The sequence below is a fragment of the Sinocyclocheilus grahami genome, unplaced genomic scaffold, assembly GCF_001515645.1.
Source record: "Sinocyclocheilus grahami isolate Dianchi unplaced genomic scaffold, SAMN03320097.WGS_v1.1 scaffold388.1, whole genome shotgun sequence".
NCBI classification, from domain to species: Eukaryota; Metazoa; Chordata; class Actinopteri; order Cypriniformes; family Cyprinidae; genus Sinocyclocheilus; species Sinocyclocheilus grahami.
The window spans coordinates 828,492-845,456 of NW_015505567.1; the positions used below are offsets into that span (position 1 = coordinate 828,492).

Sequence of the window (16,965 nt, forward strand, 5' to 3'; positions counted from 1 at the left end):
ATGATAATCACCTGTGTCTCGTTTCAGTAATTGGTGTGGAGAGACCAGATAAAAGGGGCCACCTGGAGCATAGAAGGGAGAGAGAGACTGACTGGGAATGCGAGCCACCCAGGAAACTGGGCTACTGGAGCAAAGCATATATAGAGCTATATTCTGAGTTATTGACGGAGAGTTTGAATGCGCAGCTGCCTTGTTCTGTTGTATTTTCTGAGAGACTTGAATAAACACTCGCGTCCCAGTCCGCCGACCCTGTCTTCTTCCTTCCTCCCTCTTGAACTGTATGACACTGGTGCCGAAACCCGGGAAGGAAGAAGAACGCCGACGCCAGCATGCAGTCCCCGTCAGGATCGCCATTTGCGGAGGTCATCCAATCGCTGGCGGGTCTTCCTCAGGAGCACCATCAGGCGCTGCTGGAAGACCGCGAGTTGTTCCGGAGCTGGATTGACCGGGAGGTTCGGGCTGGGGGAACGACATCTGCCCCAGCACCACCCACCCACGTGCCTCTCCACAAGGTGGGGCCCCAGGACGACCCGGAGGTGTTCTTGGACCTCTTCCAGAGGTCGACGGAGGCCGGCCCGAGGAGGACTGGCCTGCTGTCGGGGGAAGCACAGGTCGCCGCACAACAGCTGCCAGTCTAGAACCTCCTGGTCTACAAGGACCTCAAGCGCGCCATCCTTCAGCAGGTCGGCCGGAGCCCTGAGCAGCATTGCCAGGGCTTCCGGTCGCTGGACCTCGGGGAGGGGGGGGGGCGACCCTTCGTGATGACGCAACAGCTCCAGGGTGCCTGCCGTAGATAGCCGAGACAAGCGACGTCAAGGAAATCGTCGACCGAGTGGTGCTGGAGCAGTTCGTGGCACGGCTGCCGAGGAAGACTGCCCAGTGGGTCCAGTGCCACCGCCCGACGTCGCTGAACCAGGCCATCCAACTGGCGGAGGACCAAATGGTGGCGTGCCCCGGGGTCGGCAAACCCCTGCCATCTGTCTCTCTCTCTCCCTCCCCCTGTGTCCTCTCTGCCTTCCAAACCTGTCCCTTTCCCCAGGTCCTGAGGGAATCTGCCCCCACGAGACCCACCCTGCTGGAGGGGTGGTCAAGGGACAGAACCCACAACCGCCCCGAGGGTGCCGCCCAAGGGGGCGGGTCCGGCAAGCAGCAGCCCGGCGGCAGCTCCTGTTCCGCCGCTCTCTCCACACCAATTCCTTGACCCACTTCCTGCCACTAGGGCGGCGGGGAGGCCTGGGCCAGCCTGCTGGCGTTGCGGGGACCCAGGTCATTTTATCGATTGGTGTCCAGGGATGGAGGTGGGGACACTGATCCGGGTCCCGGATGCCCCGCAGGCTGCCCCCGATCAAGCTGGCCTGTACTAGATACCCGTGAGTATTAAGGGGGGTACATATCAGTCTTTGGTGGATTCGGGATGCAACCAAACCTCAATGCATCAAAGCCTGATTCAGCCGGAGGCATTGGATAGGAGCCGCATGGTTCGGTGCGTGCACGGGGATGTGGTGAACTACCCCTTAATGTCGGTGTCTATTCAATTTTGGGAACAAAAGCATAGAGCAGAGGTGGCAGTTAGCCCGCACCTCAGACATCCTCTAATTTTGGGAACAAATTGGCCAGGTTTTAAGGCGTTATTGGGGCATTTATGTGCGGGCATCTCTTGGGAGGAAAGAGCGCGGGAGAGGGGGGCGGTTGCTCAGGTGGGAGAAGCTGAGCCGGGACCAAGAGGGACTGAGACAGGGGAACGGAGCGCTGTTGAGAGGAGAACCCTCACAACGTGCGACGATTTTCCCCTCGAGCAGTCCCAGGACGAAACACTCAAATGCTTTTGAACAGGTCCGTTCTATCGACGGGCAGCTTCTCCAACCGGCTCGACCGCTCTCCTATCCCTATTTTGCTATTATAAAAGACTGGTTGTATCGAGTGACCCAAGACACTCAGTCAAAACAAGATACAACCCAATTGTTGGTACCAAAAAGCCGTCGGGAAATGCTTTTCCAGGCGGGCCACTGTAATCCGATGGCCGGGCATTTGGGGCAAACAGCGACACTGATTCGTCTAATGACCCGATTTTTCTGGCTGGGCATTCACGAGAATGTGTGCAGGTGGTGCGCGTCTTGTCGTGAATGTCAGCTGGTGAACCCACTGGCCACCCCAAAAGCACCATTGTGCCCTCTCCCTCTTATACAGGTCTCCTACAAAAGAATTGTCATGGACCTCATTGGGCCATTAGAACGATCTGCATGGGGGCATCGCTTTGCATTAATCTTAGTGGGTATCGCGTTGCATAATCCAGAGGCAGTGGCACTCCGCAGCATTTCCGCGAAAAGTGTAGCGGAGGCCCTGTTTCATCTAATCTCCCGGGTGGGAATCCCGAAAGAGATTCTCGCCGACCAAGGCACGGCGTTTATGTCACGGACTCTCCGTGAACTTTACGAACTCTTGGGCATTAAATCGATTCGCACCAGCGTTTATCACCCACAGACGGTCTGGCCGAACGATTTAATCGCACATTAAAAACCATGATTCGGAAGTTCGTTCACGAAGACGCCAAAAATTGGGACAAATGGCTGGAACCCCTCTTGTTTGCCATTGAAATAGGAATTATTCAATTTCCCGGTCAAACCCCACATATTCGAAGACTGAACCAAAAAGGTAAAATAGAGATTCCTATTAATGATCTGCTTTTAGACTCCATGCAGAAGAGACCTCATCGGAGCGCAAAAAAGAAAGCAGAAATGGAGAAGAAGTGACCGGACAAGAGACGATGGACATGCTGCTAACGGCAAGAGAACTTCTACGGATAATTCGTCAACATGAACGTATAAATAAACGGTTGATGAAAAGGGTTAAACAATTTATTGAAGTTAATGAGTTTAATTTGAGAATGGAAACTTTGCGAAGTGAGGTTGACTGTTTGAGGATTCAAAAAGTCAGCGCCACTTCTAAGAGTATAAACGGTTAGACTGGCATCCTCTCAAAAGCGAGAACAGGTGTCACTATGTGGGTTAACAGAAAAATGGAAAATGTTAAGGTGTGAAAACCTGCTCGTATATTTTTGCAAAGGTGTTGCTGCATTGTAGAAAAGTAGATGCATAATTGTGGGTAGCATATAAAGGTCAGACATCCTGTGTTAGCGAATCGGAGATAAACTCTGTTTGAACTTCTCCGTATGTATTTTTAGAGATGTACGCACATGTATGCTGTGCTTAGAGTGATGATGTAATAGAATTGCAACTCGCTGAAACAAGGGGTGTGACCAAATGTTTCGTGTGTCTTGCATTTATCCAATGGAGTGTTTGAGTAGATGCTTTGCAGGAGAAGAATTGTAACGCCTTCTCCTATATAATCAAGGGCTTTATGATTTTGCGGGGCCGAGAAACGGGTGAAGATTACTGTTATTTTCTTGAATTTTGCTTATGAGTTATTGTTTTTAATAAAGCGAAACCATTTGTATATGGTGATTCGATAAACTTTCTTTTAATCAAGACTCTGAGTAATTTATTAAGGATAACACATTATCTGAATTTAGTTCATAAATCTACTGTGCGGACCTCATAGTGGTGAAAACCCTGCTGAGCTGATCAGGAAGTTTCGCCGTGGACCTAGGACCTCGCATTACACATCCCATTAATGAGAGGTAAGAGCTGTGTTTACTTATGACAGCTACCGGTGATGGATAAAGTGTATATATGAGGTTTATTGGTTCATTAAGAACGGGATTTACACAGCACCATGCACGAGGTCCCCCAAGCCTCCACGGGGTTTTCCCCCTTTTAGCTTCTCTACGGACGTCAGCACCGTGGGGTGTTGGACGTCCTACGTGAAACTTGGGAGGACAGACCTTCGGACAGTAAAAGTGAAATTCAGTATGTACTGGACCTGAGAACAAAACTCCACACTTTGGGGCGGCTCTCTATGGAGAATTTGTTGCAGGCTCAGGGCAGACAAAGCCAGTTGTACAACAGGGGAACCAGATTACGCAAATTTGCACCGGGAGAAAAAGTACTCGTATTACTCCCAACTTCTAGTTCCAAATTACTCGCCAAGTGGCAAGGACCCTTTGAGGTCACACGGCGAGTTGGAGATCTCAATTATGAGGTAGTGCACTCAGACAGGAGCGGAGCACATCAGATTTACCATCTCAATCTCCTTAAAAAAATGGAGTGAGGTAGAGTCAGTGATGTTGGCGATGGCGGAGAGGAAGATCTCGAGCCAGAAGTGAACACCAAAAGCCAATCTCTTGCTCTGGCCCCAGGAGGAGATCACCTCTCGCCCTCCCAACTCACTGACGTGGTCAAGGTGCAAGCAAGAGTTTGCAGAGGTGTTCTCGCCCCTGCCTGGTCGCACAGACCTCATCCAGCACCACATTGAGACGGAGCCGGGCGTGGTGGTGCTCAGCCGGCTGTATCGGCTGCCTGAACACAAAAAAAGTAGTTCAGACTGAATTAGAGGCAATGCTAGATATGGGAGTAATAGAGGAATCCAACAGTGATTGGGCGAGCCCGATAGTTTTAGTGGCTAAAACGGACGGCTCGGTCCAGTTCTGTGTGGATTATCACAAGGTGAATGCTGTGTCGAAGTTCCACACTTATCCAATGCCACGGGTTGACGAATTGCTTGATCAGCTGGGGGCTGCTCGATTTTACTCGACACTGGATTTAACGAAGGGATATTGGCAGATCCTCTTATCACCAATATCCAAAGAAAAGACGGCTTTCACCACGCCGTTTGGATTACACCAATTCGTAACGCTTCCTTTCGGGTTGTTCAGGGCGCCGGCCACCTTTCAGCGGCTCATGGACCGGATCCTCCGGTCGCATGCTGCGTATGCGTACGGCCAACCCGAAAAAGTGTGCGGTTGGGCGTGTGGAGGTACGGTATCTGGGCTTCCACTTGGGTCACGGGCAGGTGCGTCCCCAAATTGATGAGACGGCAGCAGTTGCGACCTGTCCGAGACCCAAGACCAAAAAGGAGGTGAGGCAGTTCCTGGGGCTGGCGGGATATTATAGAAGGTTTGTACCCAAGTATTCGAACCTCACCAGCCCGCTGACTGACCTCACTAAAAAGGAAGCCCCAGACCCGGTCCAGTGGACGGAGCAGTGCCAGCAGGCTTTCACCCAGGTAAAGGCTGCTCTGTGTGGCGGGCCGCTCCTGCACTCCCCTGACTTCTCTCTCCCTTTATTGTTGCAGACTGACGCGTCGGACAGGGGGCTGGTCGCGGTCCTGTCCCAGGAGATAGAGGGGGAGGAATGGCCTGTGCTGTACATCAGTCGGAAGTTCTCAAAGAGGGAGACGATGTACAGCACCATTGAGAAGGAATGTCTGGCGATCAGATGGGCCGTTCTCACCCTCCGCTATTATCTCCTGGGACGGGAGTTCACTCTCTGTTCGGACCACGCGCCCTTGCAGTGGCTCCACCGCATGAAGGATACCAACGCGCGTATCACCCGTTTGTATCTAGCATTACAACCCTTCAAATTCAAGGTGATCCACAGGCCGGGGGTACAGATGGCGGTAGCTGACTTCCTCTCCAGGAATGCGGTGGGGGGGGGGGCGTGGTTCAGCGAGGGCTGCACGGAGATAGAGGGGGAGGAATGGCCTGTGCTGTACATCAGTCGGAAGTTCTCAAAGAGGGAGACGATGTACAGCACCATTGAGAAGGAATGTCTGGCGATCAGATGGGCCGTTCTCACCCTCCGCTATTATCTCCTGGGACGGGAGTTCACTCTCTGTTCGGACCACGCGCCCTTGCAGTGGCTCCACCGCATGAAGGATACCAACGCGCGTATCACCCGTTTGTATCTAGCATTACAACCCTTCAAATTCAAGGTGATCCACAGGCCGGGGTACAGATGGCGGTAGCTGACTTCCTCTCCAGAAATGGAGGGGGGTGGGCTGCAGGCCGGAGGGCTCCCCGGCCTGAGTCGGGCGGTGGGGGTATGTGGCGAGGGGGGCGTGGTTCAGAGAGGTCTGCACCTGGAGAGAGAGGCAGGAGATGAGCGGTGCGTAAGTAGGTCAAGCGCAAATGATAATCACCTGTGTCTCGTTTCAATAATTGGTGTGGAGAGACCAGATAAAAGGGGCCACCTGGAGCATGGAAGGGAGAGAGAGACTGACTGGGAATGCGAGCCACCCAGGAAACTGGACTACTGGAGCAAAGCATATATAGAGCTATATTCTGAGTTATTGACGGAGAGTTTGAATGCGCAGGGAGCGCCTTGTTCTGTTGTATTTACTGAGAGACTTGAATAAACACTCGCGTTCCAGTCCGCCGACCCGGTCTTCTTCCTTCCTCCCTCTTAACCCGTATGACAATCTGTTTAATGCATTTGAGACGTTATGTTTTCCTCAGTGCATAACTGACATGCCACAGATATATTTTTCATCTGTAAATGTTAGAAAGTCATGCAAACATATCCATTTTGCTGTCAGGAGTGGGCTGACGCGAGTGAAAGAGCGCTGCTGCACGCTAAACAGACAGAGTGCAATCGATTAGGAGCGCAATAATTCTGAGTAAAATATACATTTTGCTAAAATATTTGTTTTTGGACATTAAATGTGTCTTCTGTAGAATTTTAAACCTACATATAAAGTGTATTTTTATGATAGCAGTAACTGTAAGTGGACTATTGTGATAGGTAGGCTAAATCAATTGTAAGCTAGTAGGCTACAGTAGGCCTACTATAATTACTTTGCTCAAATGAGTTAATGTGTGTTTCTATTATAGCAGTTAAAATAGTCATTTTCTTTAGTATTTTCATTTTTAATTCAGTGATTTTAACTTTTAATTCAGTTATTTTAATGCTTTAAAGAGCAATTTTAGATTGTAATGTTCTGCTATCTGTTCTGCAAACTATAAAAGGTAAAGCTTTAATAAAACCAGAGAGAAAGGCTGCATGGCTAGAAACTGTAAGAAAAAAAAGAAAAAAGTAAAACAATACTGTGGTAATATCATTGTTGCTATTGGTCAGTAGAGGAGTTTAGCTTAGCCTGACAGTTAACCTGCTTTAGACCAGGTTAGTTTCCCAGCATAAGTTGCCACAGTGACTAGCTTGATCTAGGCCCATGTTAAATTTGCTTTATGGAACCAAATCATTTGACAATGAGTCAGACTAACTGAAATAAGCCTGGCTTATTTGGTTAACTTGTTTTATGAAACGGGCCTCGAGGCATTAAAAGTGATCATATTTTCTCCATTGCATCATATTGCATCGAATCGCACTGCATCGTAATAGGGGTGAATCGTATCGTATTGCATCGCATCGGTAGCTGCTTCATACGTATCTTAAATATATCGTATCGTTGGCTATGCATCGAGATGCATATCGTATCGGCCTGAGTCATGAGATGCACATCCCTAAGAGATGCACATCCCTAGTACATAAAAGTTATGATCATAACATAACTTCCAGGCCTTGAGAGCTTGTTGATAGAAATTAGATAATGCCACAGGCAGTTTGCTAGTCGAGTCATCACACATTAACAAAAAGCGTAAACCTCCAACCTTTTTAAAAATATATGGTATAAAAAACCATATCGAGTCTGATTTCAGTAGACAGTTTCTGAGCCATTTTACTTTGAAAGTATAATTTAAATCGAAAAAGTCCAAGAGCTCAAGAGTCCAAGAGCTCAAAACCACCCTCATTCCTTGGACCATGAAGAGCTGTCTTTTTTTCTTTTCTTTAAGTATTATTGATTTTTTTTTCTCTATGTAATGTAAACCCATTCCTTTAATTGTGTTATCTTTTTGGATGTCTTGTTAAAGTTGTAAATGTTGCATGTTATGTCTTTAATGTCTAATAAAAAAAAGCACATCCCTAGTACATAGTTCGATTAATAGCACACGTCATTACGTCCCACGTGACGCCATCCGACGTCCCCTCCAGAATTTCACGTATAAACCTATAGTTCCTCTTCATGATGATGCCATCAGTTTTGGGTTTCATTTTTAATTTTATGAAAGTTTCAAGTGCAGTTAATTATTTAATTGAATTATTATTGTACGTGCATACAGGCGATAGCGGTGTTGAAGCTCTTTTATTTGTGGTCAAACGGTTGAGCACTGCCGTGTGTGTATCCTGTCGCAAAATGCGGCGAAAAGTCCTACACTACGGTAATAATTTGATTAAGGTGTTTACATGTCTATACTGCACTTCAATAATGCGACTAAAATAGCAATACTCCACATGTCTTAATTCGATTTCTGTTTACTAAAATTATGACTTTAGCCAGATTAAGGTAATCAAAAATCTCTGTTTAAGTTACATGGTAGATTCTTAATTAGAGTATTGTCTTAATCGTATTAAAATCGGAGTATTGATATTGTGAGTGCCAACAAATAAAAGTCGACCCTTTACAGTTCCAAATGATGTATTAATCTTACCTTTATGAGCAAAAATGACAGCGTATTTTAGGTTGTTTCCACTGTTAGAAAAAAATGCAAGTGATCGCACTGGCGCCTCCATGTCCTGCAAAGTGTACTTCAGCTGCCTTCCACTCTCCACACAAACGATTGGATATGCGTCTAACAGCGCGCATTTATCTATAGGTTAAACGTTTAAACTAACATTTGTGATATGCTTGAACTGTTATATTTCTATAGATTTTATTTTAGGCAAGTCATGATGATTTGAGAAGGCTAAATTGATCAAACATAGGCTATGATCATCTCACTGTCTGCCGCTGGCCGCTTGGTCGTTACTTTAAAAAAAAACGTACATTTAACGAACAAAAACTGCTCCAAACGTTTTTCTAAATGAACTTTATAAAAAAAAAGAAATGAAATATACTTTTCCATTATATACAAAACTGAACTATTTTAATAGCCGAAACGGTAGTATAAGCTGTTTTGGGAGAAGGGGAACAAAAGATGGGCTCGGGCCGAGAATTCTGATGAGCTGTCGGACAAGGCCGGACTATAGGGCCTATATTTGAGGCCCGTGCAGGGCTTTAGTCCACTTCATCCAACGCTGTTTTGTTCTCTGTTGTTTTTATCTGTGAGCATGCTCTTGATAGATGTATTTTACCATTTTGTTGAGTTTAAAACATGACACATTCGTTCTGCTCTCACTGATCATTAAAAAAGCTCCCACCTATAGGCTATATAATGACTAAACAAAATAACATGTAATTTACTTGAGGTTCTGCTATAAATGTGTCTATTAGAAACATTAATTTAAATGAATTAATTATACAAAAAATTGTTTGAAATTAATGAAGACTTCCTCCTGAGTTTTTGAACGGAAGTCCTGAATGACTGTTATTAAAGGTCATTTAGTCATTTTGATCACGGCTGCTAAAAACATCAGTGTTTATATCTGGACCATGAACTGTTACCCCAATACTTACTTTATTATTACATGTTTTCCACACAGAAATACCAATCTTTTAATGATTAATCGTGCATATGTAGATCTATTTTTGTGTGTCAAATTTGTACCAGACCTCAAAGTAACCCATAAAGTAAACCAGCCCCGCTACCGCGATCCATGCCGTTTTATTGCCTTTTTAGGAGGACAAATTGGTCTTTCAATGTTCCTCACTTAAGTTTTTTGAAAACATTAAAAACATGCATAAAAATAAATACATAATATCAAACAAATAACAATAACAAATAACTAATAAAAGTGTGTATATTGAAGAAGTATATCCCTTCTAAAATATAAGCATGATATTTTATTTTCAAAGACTAAAGGCAAGGCAAGGCAAGGCAAGTTTATTTGTATAGCACATTTCATACACAATGGTAATTCAAAGTGCTTTACATAAAATAAAATAAAAACAATAATCACAACAATAAAACAAGGAATTTAAAAAATTGATTTAAGAGGTTTAAAATGAATTTAAGAATCCAGCAAGTAACTTTGTTTCAAGAACCGTAATCCTTTGTAGAAGTTTGCAGTAGTTCATGCAGCAAGTAGATTCAACAGGAGGCATTTTCTTTCTCTTCTGTTTGAATGTGGGCAGCTGTGTTTTCCCTTCTCCGGAATGTAAGCTGCTGGCAGTGGGAGGCAAAAGTCTTCTTTTTCGTGGTATTATTCCAGTCCCAGAGAGTTTTTAGTTTTAGTGTTTGTGCCAAAAATATGTTGTTTGAGCACTGTGCTGATCTGCTGAAGTAAAAATCTTAGAAAAATCAAAGAAAAGTACAGAAATAGGGAGCAAAGCGCAGAGCAGTAAGCAAAAACGTCCGAACGGTAGCGAAGCCTAAAGAGAAATATCAATACCGACTGAATCTTAATAAAATTACTAAATTATTATTATCATTTAGGCTTAATCAGTTAAATCTGTAAATTCAAACAGACTAAACTTTGTATTTAAGGTTCATTGATTTTCATGTCTTCCACATACAAACAATGAGCCAGAACTAAATTATTGATCATTTGCATAAAATCATATGTAACATGTTCCTACACGTACACGTGTTGTTAACGCGTTCTAATGGCGACCGGTGGAAGTGCAAGTAACCGATCGTGTTCCCAACGTGTTGTTTACGTGTGAAGACACGTTGTAACACGTTTGTGTTTTTCTTACCTTAATGTAAGCTCTTTTACTTCAGTTGTGTCCTCCAAAATAGTCAAAATTAGATTTTTGCAATGGCTGATTTAGAAATTATATGCAGTGTATTATTAAAGTTAAAGCAGCAGAGGGTATTATATACAAACCATGCATGCTTTGACGGTTAATTTGGAAAAGCAGGAGATATTCCACATATTTTTTCAGGATTCTTTGATGAATAGAAAGTTCAAAATAACAGCATTATATTTGAAATATGTCTTACTGGCACTTTTGTTCAATTTAATTACTCCTTGTTGATGTGTGTGTGTGTGTGTGTGTGTGTGTTTTAATGGTATTTTGAATTTTAATATGGTTATGATTTGCATAAAAATAATGAAGAAGCACAACTGTTTCCTATATTGATAATCAGAAATGTTTCTTGAGCAGCAAATCAGCATGAAGGAGTGATTTCACAGAAGACTGGAGTAATGACGCTGAAAATTCAGCTTTTTGAGGTCGTCACGTGGGTCACCCGCTCCATAAGACGCTCAAAGTACAAGATGTTCGGATAGACGTTCGGTTTGTCAGTCGGTCGGTCGGTCGTTCTGACGTTTGATTTTGGCATGGAGTGCGCGCCATATACGCGCACTTGCTTCTTTGATAACTGTGCACGTTGTTTTGTCTGACTGTTTTGCCACTAAATTACATTATATTTGTCCCATATTTTCATTAATATACATAGGCATATTGACTTCAACTTGGACCACTAAATAAATAGACTGCTATTGTTATGTAAGTATGAGGGTTAGATTATTTAGTGTACAGGTCATTTCAAGTGTGATAAAGTGATTGAAAATATTTATTTTCATGCATTTAAAATGTTTAAAAATGTGGAAACCACTCATTGGATCACACCATCTCCTGACTGCATTATTATTTGTAAGATAGGGGATTTATGGAGTGTGTGTATACATAGTTATAAGTATAACAGTTAATATTTCATTAATTTAGAGAAATGAACAAGTGTCTTAGCCCTCAAGGGACTATTTGTCCAACCAGCTTATTCCAGCTTGAAAAGCAAAATGTTATTGATAGTGTAAAAAACATCAACTTTGAAGCACATGTGATTGATGGACTAGCATTACTCAACATTACTTACCACTACCTTACAGCAACACTACATTCAATGAAGGTAAAATAGTAAAAAAAAAAAAGTTCATTTAAATGGAACCGGAATCAGAACCGGGAATCGTTAGACAAAACTGGAACTGGAATCGGAAATTTCTAACGATACCCAAACCTATTTACAACCTAAAAGTATGTAGAGAGAACCCCCCCCCCTTACTTAATTCACTCTAAAACAGACACATACTGCTATAGGAAATTACTTCTTTCATTTAACTCATAGACAGATTTTTCTATGACCTTCCTATCATGCATATCCCCAGGTCATTGTGTATTACATTCTTTTATATGGTCTTGTGTATTGTATACTGTTTTATGCATGCTTATGATAGATCACTAGTTAATATCACCTCACTTATACCATGTTTGGTCTCTATGAAGTCGTATTCTGATGATCTAAATGAGAGTGTATACTATATGTTGATAATTATGCAACATATTAGTGTTCTAAGAATCTTTAATAGTTTTTATATCAACATCCAATCCAGTTACATATGCAAAATACCATGCTTGGAGACAAAGAGTCGTAAAATTTCCCTCCAGAGGTACCATTCCTCATTGGCTCCATTCCTCATTGGTCAAATCCAGAGGTGTGAGCTGCATTGAACTTATAAGGCCTCACATCAGTGACCCGCGTAGCTTTTTGGGTTTGTGGCTTTTGTTTCTTGTCTCTGCTCTCATCACCCTTGGCAGACCTCAACTATAGCCATTCCTTCACTTTGCATCTGGGAGAAAACTGTCCCGACCACCACAGAGTCAGAATAACATCTTTTTGGAGATCATACCTCTTCAAACCCGGAAGAAGGTGATTGTGACTCCTACATCACCAAACCTCCAAACCATCAAGACTTTCATCCGAGACTGCATCCGGATGCTCGTTCAACAGCCAAGACAATGCAAGTATCGTACATTTAACTAAACGAAACAGAGGTTTAGTATAAGCTGTAGACCCCGTTCTAACACAGCACTGATGGTTTCACTCAGGTGGTTAACTGACTCATTTTCCATAACTGCATTCTCTGGTTTCTCTTACGGTTTCATTCATCCACTTCAACTCCCCAATGTATGAGTGTTTGTATGTTTGTTTGTTTGTTTAGATTAGTTATGAGTTATTGTTTAGTTAATAAAACTTTTGTAAACAAATTACCTGAGTTTCTGGTTCTGTCATCGCTTGTGAATGGTGTCCCTTTTATGATACAATCTATAGCTACATGCTCTAATGCATTAGTAATATAAAAAAGTTATTTTCTGTGGCCACGAAGATGTCCTTCCTTAGATTTGATATGAAATTATACTGAATGTTCGCTTGACGAACAGATTAGTGATTGTAATATTAATTCTGCTACAGTTACTATACGGGCAGCTGTGGTAAATAATTGTAATTATAATTAATTGTAATTATTTATATACATTTCCCTTGTGAGCTAATTTGCTACATATTTAACTGTAAGCAGTTAATATAGTGAGGGCAATAACAATTAATTGTATTTAGATCAAAGCTGATAAAATTGGTAGCCTATATCAGAAATTAAGAAACTGAAAAAACTATTATAATCTATCTTATAATTCTTATGCAATATTACCAAGAAAAGTATTCATAGTTGTGAAAAACGTACATAACATTTTCATAAAAAGTTCACATTTTCTGATATTTTCAAGAGACTGTTTCTCATGGGGTCTGCAGTGATATACACAATGTGATATAATTTCCTGTTACTATAGTTTTCTTGTTACCTTTCTTGTTACCTATCCCTTACATTTGTTAAATGGGTGTCATCTAATTGTATTTAGATAAGCTAAATACAATTAACAAAGACAACAAACAATTAATTTACAAAGCTGATAAAATTGGTAGCCTATATCAGAAATTAAGAAACTGAAAAAACTATTATAATCTATCTTATAATTCTTATGCAATATTACCAAGAAAAGTATTCATAGTTGTGAAAAACGTACATAACATTTTCATAAAAAGTTCACATTTTCTGATATTTTCAAGAGACTGTTTCTCATGGGGTCTGCAGTGATATACACAATGTGATATAATTTCCTGTTACTATAGTTTTCTTGTTACCTTTCTTGTTACCTATCCCTTACATTTGTTAAATGGGTGTCATCTTACCTGTCTGGGTGTCCTTTCTGATTTACTCCTGCACCACTCCCAGTCAGTCAGCTCTATTTTACGACACTCCTCATGAGACAGTCTCCTCTCGGGACCATCAAATACAGACGAGTTGTCAAGGTGAAGATCCTCATGATCGCAGGTAGAAACTTGAGGTGAAACACTGCATGGTCCATCCCTTTCTGTGGAGCTCTGAGGCTGGCTGGCCGCTTTCTCTTCAAGCAGCAGCTCGCTGTGGAGGGAGCTGTCCTCTACTGCCGTGGTGCTGAACTTACGGATCTGACCGCTGTCCAGCACCGCCACTCTGCTCTCAGAGAAATCGCAGCTGTATAAACTGTTAAAAGAGGGTTTCTCGATGGCTGGTGACTTGATATTGGAGATCTTGTAAATGCCATAGTCTTGCTGGAATGAGAGGTTGAATTCGAATCTCCTTTTCTTTGCTGCAAAGAACACATAAATGATAATGTGGCAATGTGGAAAGCTATTTTGATTATGTTTCTCTCACACACATAAATACGATATATTTATGTAAGATATATATCAAAATACACCATTTATTCAACCTAATACGTTTTTAAATGGATTGTTCAAAATAAACCAAGTTCTTTTTATAAACCTACATAAAAATCCATAAAAACAAAATGGCCTACATTAGGCTGATGTTTTTTTGTTTTTTTTATTAGTGTACCAACCGTTGGAAAGCTCCGATCCTAAGCCTTGACGGCAGTTGATGAAGCAGCCGCACGGCAGATGGATCAAGCGTTCCGAAAGCACAAAAACAGGGGTGACCATCGCGGAGAGCAAGGTCAGGAAAAAACAGAGAGTCTCCAAGGACGAGCTGTGCATGTGAACAGCATGACTCACCAGGATTTGGGTCTGCAAGGGCAATGTTAGCCAGTGAAAATTATAGGTGAATCACCAATCATTTCAGGATGTTTAAAACAGACCATATAATAAAAAAAGAAAAGAAAAGAAAAATTATATGAAAAGAAAAGAAACATTTACATTGACAGGTTATATTGAAAGGTCCGCCTATATCATTGCCTTTAGGCCTTCCCTGATGTCAAGCAGAAAATATATCTGTGAATACAGTTGAACAAAGCATTTTAGACTGGTGCACGCTTTTTGTTACACACTGTAAATAAGGAACTTTCTGTGGTTTCTCAGATTCCCAAACTAGCGAAACCCTTATGAAAACTAATTGAAAAAGGCCAGTTCTCGGAGGAACTTACATCATGGAGCTCCTGCTGTAGGGGGACTGCAAAGGCTTTGAGGCACTTAAAATATTAAGTTCCTTGCCTACACAATAGGATGAACTCCAGAGTATTCTGCCAGTGTGGCAGTCTGAAGTAGAAATTAAACTACAGTGTGATTGTTTTTTGGCCAATAGGCTAAGTGATATGAAGGACCAATGTTTAAATATAACTATAATCAACAATCATTAGACTACAACATTAAACCATAACATGCAATATGAACATAATGAAAAGAATATTGCAATATTGACAATATTGTTCAGCTATGGTTATCAGTCTTTCTAATGAGGCCTCAAGTACCTTTTCATTTCGACAGTGTAACAATAATTAATAGTTAAGTGTAACAATTAAAAGGTTTTTCAAGTGAAAAATAGATCTCACCATCATTGGCATCCACAGAACCATTCGCGCTATGGCCAGAATCATCGAGAAGCGCTTTTGAGAGAAAAACACAGGGGAATGTCGTGCACTCTGAGCTTCATCTTCCTGGAAATGACCGGTTGTTGGAGAGTACGAGAAGGAATACGCCTCTGTTTTGTTCTTAAAACTGCCAGTGTTTGAGTTGAATTCTTTGTAGGCTCCCAAACTTTTCTCCAAACTATCCCGTGACAGAGAGGGGATCTCACACAGCGGCGCCGACCCGGCAATTTCAAAATATCTCGGGTAAAATGTTCTCAGGGCCTCCGTGGAGCACATGAGCTGGCAGATGAGAGGAACCGAGCAAACTACCATCCCGCAGAAACACAGCGAGTAAACAGCGAACAGAAGTAGCACGTACAGGCTGTCGTTCTCCGGGAGACAGCCGAGAGAAGTGGGGGCGAAGCGACCCCAGCCACACACGGGCAGGACGCTGACCGCGAGACTCACCATCCACACCGCCACCACCGCCACAAACACCCCGAGAGGTCGGTTACCCCTCTGATACACTCCAAAGCGTTTTGTCACGTAAAAAGTGTAGGCAACTATGAGACAGGATTTCATATTGCTTGACAACCCTTGGAAAACATACAGGAGTCCGGACAGAGTGCACATTGTGCCCGACCGGTTCGCGTCTCCGCTCCTCCATTGCAAGATCATGAAGAGCGTGAGCGGCACGACGCTGATCAGGTCATCTATGGATAAAGAAGCCACTATCAGACAGAGGGAAGACTTACTTCTCATCCTGAGCAGCGACATAAGCGAGTACAAACCTCCCAAGCAAGTGACAGTGGCGACGGCGAAGGATAAACCAAAGAGAAGCTGCCAGTTGCCCTCGACCGCGTCCTCGAACTCATATTGGTTGGTTTTGTTGGACAAAGGTGAGGCATGTGTCGCCGACATTTTCCTTCAGTCTAACTTTCCCGACTTCACTCGTCTCATTCCCTCTTAGAGGATCCGGTGATCAGACCGAGCGCATGGAAGTTTCCTCCTACAGCTACAGCGCGCCACGAAGTGCTTGTAAGTGCCCATCCGCTGGTCTTCATGCACTTGTGCTCAACAAATGTAGTGCATAATATAACCATTTTCCGTTCAAACTTCTACTTGCACGATGGTGGCATTGTGGTTTCTTCTTCGAGCATTTGTGGATATATGTGCCGCGCGCGTATAGGTTGAGCGCAGCTCGCGCAGCACATCTCTTCAGTATGAATGAGCTCTCAGATAGGAGACGTTAGTAGAGGGGTGGAGCCACCTTCCTTCATTTGTCACTGCTAGACGAGGAACGTGCGCTTTGTGTAAAAGACTAACATTGTATAATTACATTTGTTAGGTACTATAATGAATTACTATGCCATATATTATTCGCATCATTAGTGGACTACGTGTACTTCATTAGTATTACAGAACACTCATGTGCAGTATGTATCGTGAACCCAAAATGTATTCTCTAAAATAATCCGGTTACATTTACGGGAAAAGATGGCAGCTGCG

The 16,965-nt window shown here is 43.0% G+C and overlaps 1 protein-coding gene across 1 annotated transcript in view; it reads right to left on the reverse strand.

Annotated features, from left to right (window-relative positions):
* Positions 1–16,643, reverse strand: part of LOC107550126 (probable G-protein coupled receptor 149) — a 28,326-nt gene extending 11,683 nt beyond the window's left edge. The window contains exons 1-3 of the mRNA XM_016231353.1: positions 15,439–16,643; positions 14,494–14,677; positions 13,802–14,241 (exon numbers count right to left, since the gene is read on the reverse strand). Of these exons, the coding sequence (XP_016086839.1) occupies positions 13,802–14,241; positions 14,494–14,677; positions 15,439–16,377 (1,563 nt within the window). The 5' untranslated portion in view covers positions 16,378–16,643. The remainder of the gene's footprint in view (positions 1–13,801; positions 14,242–14,493; positions 14,678–15,438) is intronic.
* Between the last annotated feature and the right edge of the window lie 322 nt (positions 16,644–16,965).